Below are 13,960 nucleotides of genomic sequence, written 5' to 3' on the forward strand. Positions count from 1 at the left end.
CAAGTTTACCCCATCACAGAGGCTTCAGGCCCCCACATGCACCAGGCCCTGATGGACGGGACTGTGTTTGGCAGTGGTGGAGTGGGGATTTTTTAAGTGGGGTACACGATTCATGACGTCCTCAATGACGTCCCCACTCAATTCCAAATTGGATATTTTCCCAACAATGGCCAATATAGAGAATGTAATGCTCGAAGATCAGAGCAAGAACCAACATGCGAACATGTCGCTCCACAGTGAGTCAAAATTGGGGTTGCTTACACTGTTCAAACATCGGGATCTACACACACAGAGAGGTCCCACTGTTCCCCATGATCACATAGCAGCCAGCATTTGTTATTTTAGGCTATTAATTGAACTAATAATTTTATGGCAATAGGCAATAGCCTGTTCAGTTGTTCAAAAGTGTTTAAAAGGTGCTAGAGCAGGGGTGCTCAGACTTTTTCAGTATGTGAGCTACTTTTAAAATGATCGTGTCTGAAAGATCTACCACCTAATACAAAAATGTTAGACATATATTTATTTGTAAATGTATTATGAATTCTTACATGTACAACACATTTTGAGGTATCTTGCATAACGTCATGAGATAATACTGCTCAACACAATTAAACTTTTTACATGTTCGTAATTACTTGAATCAGGGGTGCCCACACTTTTTCAGCATGCGAGCTACTTATAAAAAGTCAAGTAAACTGTACTGGACTTAAGAGAACTTTCAATAGCACTTTACAGAAAACTGAAAAAAGTGAAGACAGTGATTAGGATTTTTAAACCTGTTTTTTCAAGTTCCTAACTGGAGTTACATGGTTAGTACTAGTTTTACAGTGGGATTTAGCCTCTGCTCATTTACCAAACCAAACCCAGATGTATTTGTGCACGTTTATTAGACAAACTTCGGCCACATGTCGCGGTAGGTCTGCTCTGTGCTGTTGACATCCTCTGTGCCAACACTCTAACATAAATTTAGATCAGTTTTTGCTTCGCGTTTTGTCTTGTCCTTCTAATCTGCGCGCATTGTGGCAGGAGCCTGTGTGCGGGGAAGAGCGAGAGCGTGAGAAGGCAAGGAGCGGTGTGCTGACGTGAGCAGATGGACAGGTAGGATTTAACCTGCCCTGTGATACACGCTGGTACACAAGGACTAACGCTGTTGCGGACAAGCCGCGCACAGGGAGCATGTGTGATTGTGATGTGCCGCACAGTATCCGCGTGTTCCAAATGACACACAGGCTATAGTGAGACGCTCCGCACGCTCCCGCACCCCGGTACAAGTTTATTGCCAACAGCAGCGGCCGTAATATGATCGCACTTGTCCAGTGTCAGACCTCGAGTGAGAGACAAGACCGAGTCCAAACGTGATAGAGTCCGAGACGAGACACGGCGATCTACCCACACGACCTTGGCGATCGACTGGTAGATCGCGATCGACGTATTGAGCACCCCTGTGCTAGAGTGTCTGGCTGCATGTTTGTTTTGTTATGTTTAAAATATTTTGTTTGTTTTAAATGTTCCTAAACCCAAATCCCAAATCCTAACCTTAAAATAGCATGTTCTTAAACCTGACCCATATTCTAACCTTAACAATCAGCTACTGACTGTTCCTAAATCTAACCTTATGGGCATGTTTCCAAACCTAACTCAAATCCTAACTTTAAACAAACTTAGCACCCTAACCCTAAACTTAACCCAAATATTAGCCATAATATTCATAAATCAAACCATAAAGTGGCATATTTCTAAACCTAACCCAAATCCTAACCCTAAAGGGGTTTATTATGCAAAATAGACTTTTCTGAGCTTTCTGCCATGTTATAACATTGCCTGAAGGGGTTTTAGATGTCATCAGTGCCTGTTTTAATGCATGTTTGACTAATTTTGTGATCTCTCCCTACCCTCCTTATGGTTAGCTGTGCAATTCTGTCCAATGCTCAGGCCACAGGCCTACGTCACCCAAGTTCCCACTTGACAGATCTCCATAAATATACAAAAGCATGATGCAAAAAATACATACAAATTTATTCCATAATATTGTATATTCTGGGTGGTCCCGCAAAAGTAAAAAAAAAAAAATATATATATATATATATATATATATATATATATATATATATATTTTTTTTTTTTTTTGAGCTTTTGTTTGGACTACCGATGTATTTAAACAAATGCACAGAACTATAAAATACAGTAGTGCTCCGTCTGAAACAATCCACTCCTCAATAATTATTTTATATATAAAAGCATCTTATTACACAGAAACACAGTATAAAGAGCCGTGGAGATTCTAAGCACGGAGAAGGGAGGAGAGGGGGGTACGAGGTGCACGGAGAAGAAGTGAGGAGCACTGGGGTGCTAAACCAGGACTGTTGTTGGGACAGGCCTGAAGGTGCAGACCGCGTAAACTATTGGGTGACCGCAGATGAAAGTACCGCGCCGGGGCTCAGTACAGCTGTTGCCCGATCAAGCTTTGTGGACACGCTGCTCTGTTGTTATGGGGGTTCGCTCTCACTCTCTCTCTCTCTCTCTCAAGTCCATGACTAGTCCGGGTTTAGTCCTGGTTTAGACATGGTTCCGCTATAGATGCAGTTTGCTAGCTCTGGCTGGTTCGCTCTCTGATTGTCCAATCAGCGGGTCTGAATCCAGTGACGTCGTAAGCCTGCTAAAGGCCCTGGCGATATCGACTCAAAATTTGATTGGAGGAACAGTTTCATGGACACGTATTTTATGTTTGAGGGCCTGCAGAATGGATCGTGAATTCCTCAGGCACTTCTTTGACTTTGACTCTGCCTAGCAACAAGTGACGGCTTAAATGTGATTGGTCAAATGCTTTAATATGAAAATACATGTGTCCATTGGAAAAGCTCTGAAAGGAAGCAGACAGACCATTTGGAATTATTTAATAATAATATAATTAACATCAGTCTGTGATTCAGATATTATTTTAGGCCAGCAGAGAAGGACTTGCAGGCCCTGACGCTACACCACTGATTAAATAAAATAAAACTATAAAACAGCCATAGCCTACATGGACAAAATATTAGTTATTTTAAAGACCTTTAATTACACAAAATTGACTTTTTTTGAGCATTAACCCATGTTAGAATGTTGTTACCTTCTCAAAAACATATCCAGAGTTGTGTTTTGTTTTATTCACATGTTTGATTAATCCTTTATTTATTATTCTGTCTACATCTCCAAATCTTAAAATGCTCCTTTCCACCTTGGCTGTTTCCAGGCCGGTCAGAACGACGCCGGTTCCCACACCAGTTCCACTTGGAAGCAGAGTGCTCACTGTTGAACAACTCGCGTTCAAACCATTTACGTGAACTCATGACACGTCATCGACAGAGGGTGCGGATTTACCACCAAATAAAAACAAGGCCATATGAAAACGGATGTCACTGGGAGGAAAATTACAATCATGGATCGCATCATCGACACCAGCGAGCATTTGTACTTATACAAGTCATTCTTTATATGCGTCAAGCTCTGCTACAACACCAATGTGCTGTGGAGAAGGAAGCAGCAATGCCCAATCCAAAGATGTAATCTTGTCAGGCAAACATGAATACATGCAAGACGAACGGTATGCAATAGTTTCTGTAGACTTAAAAGGTTTAATTTCATACATGATAGTTGCAATTGCTCTTTCTTTGTTTATTTTAACACATTGGGAAACAACTTGTCAGTTCCCGAACACTCTGACTTCTGGCATGAACATGTGAGTCGTTCAAGATTAGGTGCGGGAACCAGCACCGGCACGGTTCTCTGTCGGCCTGAAAACGCCTCTTGTGATGTCATGAAGTGAAGTGGTTTTCAAGCTAGCAGCTGCTTCTTAACTTCAGAAGAGATCGGCAAATCCAGATCTGAAATCCAAATGATTCTGAAGGAGTGAAGGAATTTTAAACCACAGTGGAGCCCTTCCTGTATTACCACATGACATTAAAAAGTGTTTTCTATTTGAGAGAAGAACACGGCCTAAATTTGCAGCGTTTGTGCATTGTGTGACGGAAACAAAACACAATGATGAGGAAATAACATTATAGATCATAAAATAGTGTAAATGGGCCTTAAGGATCATCACTACACAGTTATTTAAAAATATATATGTGTGTTTTAATTAGTGGTGTCAAATGATCGCGTTAATTGCGATTAATTAATTACAGTCATATTTAGCGCGTTATGTTTTTTAATCGCGTTAATCTCATTTTTAATCTCTAACTTTAGTGTTTCTGTATGTGAGTTTCTTTATTATAAAACCTGTTTTTATGTGTTGTTGGGACAACAACACACACTAGAGGTGAGATCGGGCCTAAAAAATCCAGCCCGACCCGACCCGGCCCGCGGGTATTAAAACCCGACCCGGCCCGAGCCCGACCAATTAACTTGATTTGCAGGCCCGAGCCCGAAGCAAACCCGAAATGTCATATTTTATTTGTGAGGAGGAGCAGTGCTCAGCGTCGAGGTGCCAGTCTTTTTGCTCTCGTATGAAAGCAAAGCGCCACATTGACGACATTCAGCGAAGCCAACGCAAGTTTCTGTAGCATTTTCAACAATCAATTTGAAGCTTTTCCACACCTCACTCTTACCGGTGCGTGTTTGTCTTTTCAGTTCTCCTGCCTTTAGTTTAACTTCTTGCTCCTCCATATTGGGGATACCAGGTCAAAATAGATGCAGACTTGCGGAGGGGAAGATTATTAAATTAAGAGGGGGCGTTCACGTGCGCAGAGCTCTGGCTCTGCGGATCCTGTTTAGTAGTTAAATAGCAATAACATTACATTACTTCTCTGTTTTATCCATATTATTTATTTTATAACAAGTATTCCTTAGTTTAGTATCCACACATCGTTTTAGCATACATTTTATAAACATATATTTATTTGAAGCCCGAGCCCGACCCGACCCGAAGTAATGATTGACATTTTAGCCCGACCCGACCCGAATTTCGGGTCGGGTCGGGTCGGGCTTGGGGCTCGGTCTTAAGATCTTACCTCTAACACACACACACAAAACACATTTATAAATTTTTTTATTTCGGTAATTCCACTCATTGCCGGAAACCCACACAAAACGCGCGCAGTAAAAGCGATGTAAACGTCATGTTAACGTTGGCGGCGTCAGTCGCACAATGGACGAGGTGGAAGAGCCAGTAGAACAGAGCAGCAGTGCACAGGTAAAAAACACATTCGTGTCTTGGAAATTCTTCTCCCGACGTGAAATATAAAAGAAAATAACAAATATAATATCGCCTGAAAACAACCTGCATAGGCTCATGATGTCTGCACTACTGTCCTATAGTGACCTGCCACATGAGGGGACACGCACACAAACACACAAAACACACAAACACAAACACAACACACAACACAAACAAACACACACCTTCATCATCGTCATTAACCTGAGAACGCGCGTGGACCACGTTTCCTTCCGTAGACACTGCGCGGACATCGCTGTCCTCCCGTGAGCCGCGTGTGGATCGTGTTTTCTCACGTACGCGGCGTAAACCGCGCTTCCTCCTGTGAGCCTCTAAACCAGAACTAACACCAAGACTAAAACCAGGACTAAACCAGGTCTAAACCAGGACTAAACCAGGACTAAACCAGGACTAAACCAGAACTAAAACCAGAACTAAAACCAGGTCTAAACCAGGTCTAAACCAGGTCTAAACCAGGACTAAACCAGGACTAAACCAGAACTAAACCAGAACTAAAACCAGAACTAAAACCAGAACTAAAACCAGGTCTAAACCAGGTCTAAACCAGGACTAAACCAGGACTAAACCAGAACTAAACCAGGTCTAAACCAGGACTAAACCAGAACTAACACCAGGACTAAAACCAGGATTAATCCATTCCAGGACTAAACTAGGACTAAAGTAGGTCTAAACCAGGTCTAAACCAGGACTAAAACCAGTGATCTCATATATATTTATCTATCAATAATATTTTTAATATGGTTAAGGAAAGACTGGACTTTTTATTGTCTTTAAGTAGACAAAAGTTATTATGTTCAGATTTCCTCGTCTTTGCTACTTTACAACAAACAGTTTCTTATTCATGGAGACTTGGGCTCAACAGACAATTTGGAGAGATTTGTTAAACAATAAATGACTTTATAAAGTCACTTTTTTAAATCTATATTAGTCTTTTGATCTGCCACAATAATGTAATAATGAATTTAAATGAAAATACCTCAAATTGAAGGCTTTTCTCAGCAATTTTTAGGTGAGATTAAAATGAGATTAATTAGATTAATTAATTACAGATCATAATTAATTAATCTCTCAATTTTTTTTAATCGCATGACAGCACTAGTTTTAATTATTATCTGAAGATGCAGAAAGAGTTCCATGTTTTAAAGATAAGTTTTGCATGTCACAAGCAGGAAGTGACATCAGATAAGAACAACGCATAACAAGCTCATAGGCGGACCTGGTTTAGACCTGGTTCAGTCCTGGTTTGGTCTTGGCTTATTTCTATTCTACACATGGATTCTGGACGTCTGGTGTTTGTCCTTTTGTTCTGCTGCTCTGGTAAAACTTTTATTTTATTCATTTTTAAAGGCTACTTTCACATATATTTATTAGTTATTTAGTAGCATTTTTATGATTTTAATTGTTATCAGGGTGGAGTGGGCTCTGAAATCTTCCGGGAGAGTTTGCAATGCAGCGTCCAATCAGCAAACAACCAGCCCTATTTGTCAGTTGTTAAAAAAAAAAAGAGAGAGAGAGAGAGAGAGCAAGAAAAAAGAGAGCATTTTACAAAAAAAAAAATCCTGTATTCTGCTGCATTTAGTTCTTTTTTTTTTTTTTTTTTTTTTTTTTTTGCCAATAATAATGGGCATATTAGAATAACTTTGTGAGAGCTCATCTGTGCTCAAAACTCTGCATAAACAGCTGGTCTGTTCTGTTCTTTTACATGTTCTGTTCATTTATTTAAAGTGAAATGTTCCATTCAGTGCATGACTTAGGTCAAAAAATCAGCTGAAGTCACTGTGGCTCTGGACAGGCAGCTTTATGTGTTTGTGCCCAGAGTTAGTGCATTGTCATTTTAAAACCTTTTCACAATAAGGCTCGTTCTGCAGTTCATCAATGCAGATTGTTTTATTTTGAAAGTGTTTAGTTGACGTTAACAGTGCCTTGACACAGCAGTTTGCACTGGAGGAACTTTTCTGAGGTTTTGGGGTCACATGAGAGATGTGAGAGGGAGCGCACGGCCGGCGGGAAGAGCAGCTGCAGCCGCTCCTCCGGCCGCACTCCTCTCCTGTCAAGAGAAATCTCCTGTGTCTCCCGATTACCACTCCACTGCTGATTGTTATTATTTATTACTGTTAATTATTATTCATATCATAATTAGAAATCTGTTGAGGAAACATGGTGAAGAGACACACAGATGTTAGCCAAGTGAATGAGTTTTTATTCCTTTTTTTAGTGGTGTCAAATTAAAATAAAATAAAATATCAGGTTAACCTGAATTATGACTAATCATGATTTATCGTATTAAGCACTTATTTTATTAGCGTTATTTCAACTTTATAGTTTACATTTTTTAAACAAAAATTATCATGTCTTAATTATTACACAAATCTAGATTAGTCATTTTAAAGTCCAACTGTCAGTAATTTAAGTCTAAAAATCTCACTTCATAAATGAATTGAGTGTGGTCACATGTTCCAGGTTAATGTAGCTCTACTAAGCAACAGGTTTAGTGGGTAAAAGACCCTTCATTGCCGCTTGCGGGTGTAAGTGTCTCTTATGGTGACAGATACAAGATGTTCGAGTTGTCCTGGCGTCTTCCAGTGTTCTGCAGCAGTTTGGTGAAATATTGAGCCCATTTGACTCGTTTTAGTGCTCACACGTGACCTTTAGTTTTGTCACGGAGCGCGCGCGGTGTCCAGATCAGCGGAGCGCGCGGAGCAGAGCCGTGGCGCGTGTCTGATCATCAGCGGCTGATGATCTGTGCGCGTCCACGTGAGGACTGATCCTACACAGATTGGCGCCCTGGGCAAGACCCCCCCGAAAAGAAGTGAGGACCGAGGGGGTGGAAATTTTACAATGAAACAGACAATGAAGATAAACAGAGAGAATAATGTTACAAAAAAAACTCAAGAAAAAAAGTATAATTTATAAATGGCTAACTGCATAACTTTTTTCAATAGTTACTCAGGAACAAAAAATTGTTACTGTGCATGCACAAATTAGGATATGGATATGAGCCCTCTGCTTGGTCTGTGTTTATATATGTGGCCTTTGATGAAAAGAGTTTGGACACCCCTGCTTTAGAATTTTTATTGTGAATTTTCTTTTCCTTTAGATTAAACATGAATTACCCTGACCTGGCGTGGGTGTGATTTTAAAGATAGATTGATGTAGATTTCACCTTAATTAATTCTGCTCAGTCAATTAATGCTAAACTTCTTAACAGTGTTAAGCAAAAAGCATTTGGGATCATTTCTCTTCAGTCTACTCTATTTGCCTCATTAATAGACTATTTAATACTAATTGACAATACACAAACTCACAGTTTTTGAATCATTAGAGACTATGGTTTAATCATTCAAATTAAACCAAATAAAGAATAAAATATTGATGTAAAAATACATTCATAGCTTAATTAATGTCCGGTTTGATTAATATTGCTGCAGAAATCCACTTCTCCCGTCAGTCTGGAGTTTTGTCAGTCTGGTAAAAGGCTCAGTCTTTCTTCTGTCTTTGAGAATGTTTTCATCCCAGTGCGCCACAATAATCCACAATCTCTGAAACTCCAATAAAGTTTGTTCTTTGAGGAGCACGCATGGCCCACACCATTTGGAGATACATGCTGGGACTGTGTGACGACAACTGCAGGAGCTTTATAATGTCAGTGTTGGTAAAACTGGTGAAAAAAATAAATTCTCCAATCCTCCAAACAACAAATAAGGGCTAATAATCTTGCTCTTTTGTGGTTAAAGTGCCCATATTACTCACAAGAAGAACATTTTGTGTAATGTAGGACATTTAATTTGTCATTTTATTGTGCCCATCTATACAATATCAGGTGGGAAGAAAACAAAACATGTGAAATGTGGTGCTGATCACAGGTTTATCCTGCAGTGTCGTGTTCATGCTGAACACAATCAATGAGTGGTCTAAAATAACTGAGACTCATCTAATCTGTGTGTTTTTCAGGGACTTGGGCTCAGATCACACAGAACCCTCAAACAGGTACATACCTCCTCACTGCTTCAAAAAGGACAAGTTTAGATTAGAAAGGAGTTTGTCTGGTGTTGTGTGGCCTTGTCAACACCTGGGATATTCCTGTAATATGGATTAGAAGATCTGGTTAATTCAGTGTCAGCCACATTAAAAAAGTGCAGTCTAGGAGGGTTTACAGAGGCAGCAGTCCAAACACTGGTTTCTCAGTCATTTGAGAAGGTTCTGTATTTCCAAAATCCACTCTGTGAGTTCTTGCTCCCTGGGACATTTACACCTGTCTTCTTATCGTGTTTCATGTGTTCACATGGACTAGTTTTCTACCGACACGTCTCCAGAAGCACCTGGACTCTGTCCAACATATATCTGTCCTTTGCTTCTGTTCTTCATTCTTTCATCTGTGTCTCTCTCCTCTTCTCCTCTCCTCGCTCCATGAATCAGTGGATTCATTCAGATTTAGAAAACTGGGGTCAGGCTTTTTAACACCACCTAAACATACTGTACCTCTCATCTCCTGATCTCAAATATTTCCTCCTGTCTAAAAGTAAACAGTCTATTCTCTAAAATTCTCCATCGAATAAGAAGTAATAATGTTCATTAAAAATGCTAACCATGTTATAATGGTGTTCTGCATCATTTATCTATGTATTTATTTATTTGTTTAAAAAAAAATTTAACCAGTCAATAAATCTGTTAGAATGACAATAATATATTTTATTTCAGTCTTGCTGTTTACAATGGCCAAAATGTAAAATAATTATAATACATCTTTAAACTTTAATTTGGTCCAAGTTGTGTTGATTAGTCTCCTGTCTTGTGCAGAGTGCTCTCTGAGTGAGGACCACAGAGCTGATGTGCTGCTGTTTCTGGATAGATTCAACCACATCAGTTCAGAAGATTTCTCCAAAGTGAAGGATTTCCTGGTGGCTCTGGTCCAGATCCTCGGTGTGGTTGGTCTTGTTGATTCGGTTCAGATTGCTCTGGTGAAGTGTGGTGGAAAACCTGAGATTGAGTTTTACCTGAACACTTATCACGATCTGCCCTCTGTGGTCAGTGCAGTGAGGAAGATCTCACAAAGTCCTGCTTCTCCTGGAGACCTGACCACTGACGCTGTGGAATCTGTTGTGGAAACAATTTTCCACACAGACCAAGGAGCTATATTCAGTGCACCTGATGTTCTGATTGTGATCAGTGACAGGAACTCATCGAGCATAAACAGAGACACTATCAAGCGTTTTTGGTTCTTAAATGCAAAAGTGTTTATAGTTGGAGTTAAAGGTGCAGATTACAGTGAGTTAAAGGACATTGACATGGATCTTGATAAGCCTGAATTCTACACTGTAAAAGACTTTAGTGGTTTTTCAAACACTTTGAGAGACTTAACTCAGTCTTTTTGTCATTGGATCAAACAGAAGCTGGGTGAGTTGTTGCCTCGTCTTGCTTCTTTTTCATCTGTGTGTGTGATTGAAGTCACTGCAGCTCTGAGTCTTACTATTAAGAACTTAATGACAATCACAAAATAGAAGAATTAGTAAATAATTAGTTGATCAGTGAGTCTTTACGTGGCTTGAGGTGAGGGTGCCACACACTGGTGTCAGTAGTACAGGTTATGGTGGAGGTTGTAGTAGTATCGTGAGCAGGGCCCGACCAGCCCGATCACTTATTCAAGCCAATACTGAAGTACTGGATTATTAGAAGTAAATGGGCCCATTCAGAACACAAAAAACACAAACACTCAGTAAGTGGGACATGTCATAGCTCATCTGAAATCTCCAACACCTCCAGAATTCATGAATTTCCTATTTAAACATAGTTCTGCAGTAGATTCTTGTGGATATTCACAAAATTCACTTCTATTTTCAGACCAACCAAAGCCTGAATCTCTGAGTTTCTTCGACATTCAGCCGAGGAGAGCTCGTGTCTCATGGACTTTTAGTGGCAGCAGCGAGGTGTGGGAGTTTAGTCTAGAAACAAAACCTTACACAAAGTTGGTAGCTGTCCCAGGATATGAACGAACTACAGAACTCCTCCACCTGAAGTCAAACACTTCTTACGAAATCTTTATCAGTGCATTCAGATCTGAATGGAGTGCGTCTGTGACCGGACGTCTAACCACACCGCCAGGTACAGCTCTACATCCTAGTTCTCCCTTCTCCTCCTCCCTCTCCCCAGACACCTCCTCCTGCTCCTCACTTGACTTGTCGTGGTTTTGTTTGTGGTTTTCAGACTCGGTGCGGTTGAGCGGTGGTCCAGGCCGGTGCTCTGGTTCTCTGGAGGTGCACACAGACCAGTTGTGGAGCTCAGTGTGTGCAGAGGGCTTTGGTCAGACTGAGGCTGAAATAATCTGCAGGGAACTGGATTGTGGAGGAGTGTCTGACCTCCAGGGGGCGTTGATTACAGAGGGATCTGTTGTGGGGAGGTCCTTTCACTGCAGTGGAGCAGAGGCAGCACTGAAGGACTGTGAGAGCTCTGAGACGCTCTGCTCAGCTGCTGCCAACATCACCTGCACAGGTAACACGCCCTCCAACACAGGCCATAACTAAGGAACAACTAAAGGGATTGAGCTAAAATTTAAGATTCTTTCATTTGGTCATTTTAGAAATGTTTAGAATTTTTTTCAGCCAAATCTGAGATGGCTCATAGGGGAGGGTGACTGATTTCATATGGACCGACCCAAATATGTATTGTTTAAAATTATTTCTTCATTCATTACATTGAATGAAGAAATATGTATTGTTTAAAGTTATTTCTTCATTCATTACATCGAATGAATCATTATTTTCTGTCATGACTCACATTTTATATTCACCGTATATTTTGTTTGTGTCCAGATGATGTTCTGTTGTGGCTCAATGGACGTCACTGTGGTGGTTTCCTGCATCTGAGACACCAGGACCAATGGAGACCAGTGACGACTTCAGTCCAGGATTTGGATTTGGACTTAGACTTGGGCTCTGCTCTGTGTCAAAACCTGGGCTGTGGTTTGGCAGTTAACATTTCTTATATCTCTAATATCGAGCCTGTCTGGTGGCTGGACCCTGAGTGTGTGAAGCGGAGAGCTGTCCTCCGAGACTGTCTCATCTCCAACAAGACCCAGGACAAAAAGAGTCTGTGGCTGATCTGCTCAGGTCTGTACTATATTGTCACATTTCTAAAAATGATTATGTGGATTACATGGTTGACTATAATCCCCCACTATATTTTTCAAACTGCACAATAATCTGATGATTATTTCATGACAGTTTTCTCTCCACAGACGCCTACCCTGGTGTCAAGACGTTGGTCTCCTCAGAGGGAGTTTTTCAGTCCAGGGGGCACAGGGCTCTTGTGAGGTCCGGTGCAGACTTCAGTGTCTCCTGCTTTTTAGATAAACCATTCTTCTCTGTTTTTTTCCACCTGCTGGCTCCAAGTGGGAATTACACCCTGCCATCTGTCAATCACTCTGCACACTTCCTGTTCACAGCCTTTGGTCCTGAACACACAGGGAACTACACCTGTGGTTACAGTGAAGATAATTCAAGTGAAATCATGAAGAACGTGACCCTGTACATCGGTCGTGGAGGTATAGTTCTTTAGCTGTTTGAAGATCCTTTGTTTTATGATTATATTTATGTTTAACATCTGTACAGTGGCAGACTCAGACCTGCTCCTGAGAGCCGGGATCCATGTTCTCATCCTGCTCATCTCCACCACTGCACTGTACTTCTACTGCCAGGTAAAACACAGGACAAAAACAAGACCAGACCACAACTCTGATCCAAAGTTCAGAGGTTAGAATCCTGCTCCCACATAAAACAGTATTGATACCACCTCCCACTGATGAATGCTGTTGTTGTGCCTTTGGGCAAGACACTTAGTCCTCCCTCGCCCCCAGTGTCTATGTACAGTGGTGTGTGAATGTTTGTGTGTCTGGGTGAGTGTTTCCTTGATGTAACAGTGTCTTGAAGGTGTTAAAGCTCTATACGTGTTTATTTATCTTTTCAATAAGGCAGGAACGACAATAGGGCTAAATAATGACTTCAAAGTTCCTGTATTACACAAAATAGATTCTTGTGAACTTTAAGCCATGTTATAATTAGGGATGTCCTGATCAATTTTTTTTTTTGTCCCTGAGTCCAAGTTTGAGTCATTTGATTTTGAGTATCTGACGATACCGAGTCCTGAACTGATACTTCTATAAAACCTAGCAAAGAATAAGATCCAGGATGTAGGGGAGGGGGAGGGGGGATCAGATTTTTGATTTTCAATGTGTTGTAATTGCAAATGTCCTAAACTTTAATTTTATTAACTTTTCTAACCATTTGCCATCATTGTTGAAAATCTTGACTTTTCACAGTCTGGTCTTGGAATGTGTAACTTAGTAAATTTAATGAACTGGACACAACAGGAACCAGACCATAACCAGATCAGACCCTGAGACTAGACTCTGCACAATCTAGAGTTTGTATATTTGATATTATATGGAAGCATGTGCATTATATTTTAAACATTTAGGCTCGTCTATGATAGTCAAATAAACCAAAATCTTACCAAATAAAAATGAGATGACATTTATTGTACATAACTCTCTTTGTGCAGCCCCATAGGTCATTCTGTACCTCTAGGACACACGTTAATAACTGTGACATTTACAATGTCCAACTGATTGATAGGACTTCTCAGGAACTTTCATTCTAACAGAATAATGTAGTTTAATACTAAATTCACTTGCAGTAAGACTAGAGTTTAAGACTGTAGTTGTTACATCTGTGCCCACCCCTGATAAGGGCC

At 40.5% G+C, this 13,960-nt stretch overlaps 1 protein-coding gene across 1 annotated transcript; it reads left to right on the plus strand.

The window, feature by feature from the left end:
• The first annotated feature begins 166 nt into the window (after positions 1-166).
• LOC129410970 (uncharacterized) lies at positions 167-13,209 on the plus strand. Its single transcript, XM_055160276.1, has 8 exons — positions 167-236; positions 9,167-9,202; positions 10,013-10,609; positions 11,054-11,314; positions 11,417-11,701; positions 12,022-12,318; positions 12,447-12,752; positions 12,820-13,209. Exons 1-8 carry the CDS (start codon positions 167-169, stop codon positions 12,963-12,965), a joined length of 1,998 nt encoding a protein of 665 aa, XP_055016251.1. The 3' UTR covers positions 12,966-13,209.
• Positions 13,210-13,960: the final 751 nt, after the last annotated feature.

The sequence above is a fragment of the Boleophthalmus pectinirostris genome, unplaced genomic scaffold (assembly GCF_026225935.1).
Source record: "Boleophthalmus pectinirostris isolate CB_2022bp ecotype Guang Dong unplaced genomic scaffold, ASM2622593v1 HiC_scaffold_3, whole genome shotgun sequence".
NCBI lineage: Eukaryota > Metazoa > Chordata > Actinopteri > Gobiiformes > Gobiidae > Boleophthalmus > Boleophthalmus pectinirostris.

Coding starts and splice junctions, on each gene's coding strand:
- LOC129410970 (XM_055160276.1), top strand. CDS start 167: ATGGCCAATATAGAGAATGTAATGCTCGAAGATCAGAGCAAGAACCAA. Junction 10,610..11,053: donor TTGGATCAAACAGAAGCTGG/GTGAGTTGTTGC, acceptor TTCTATTTTCAG/ACCAACCAAAGCCTGAATCT. Junction 12,753..12,819: donor CCTGTACATCGGTCGTGGAG/GTATAGTTCTTT, acceptor ACATCTGTACAG/TGGCAGACTCAGACCTGCTC.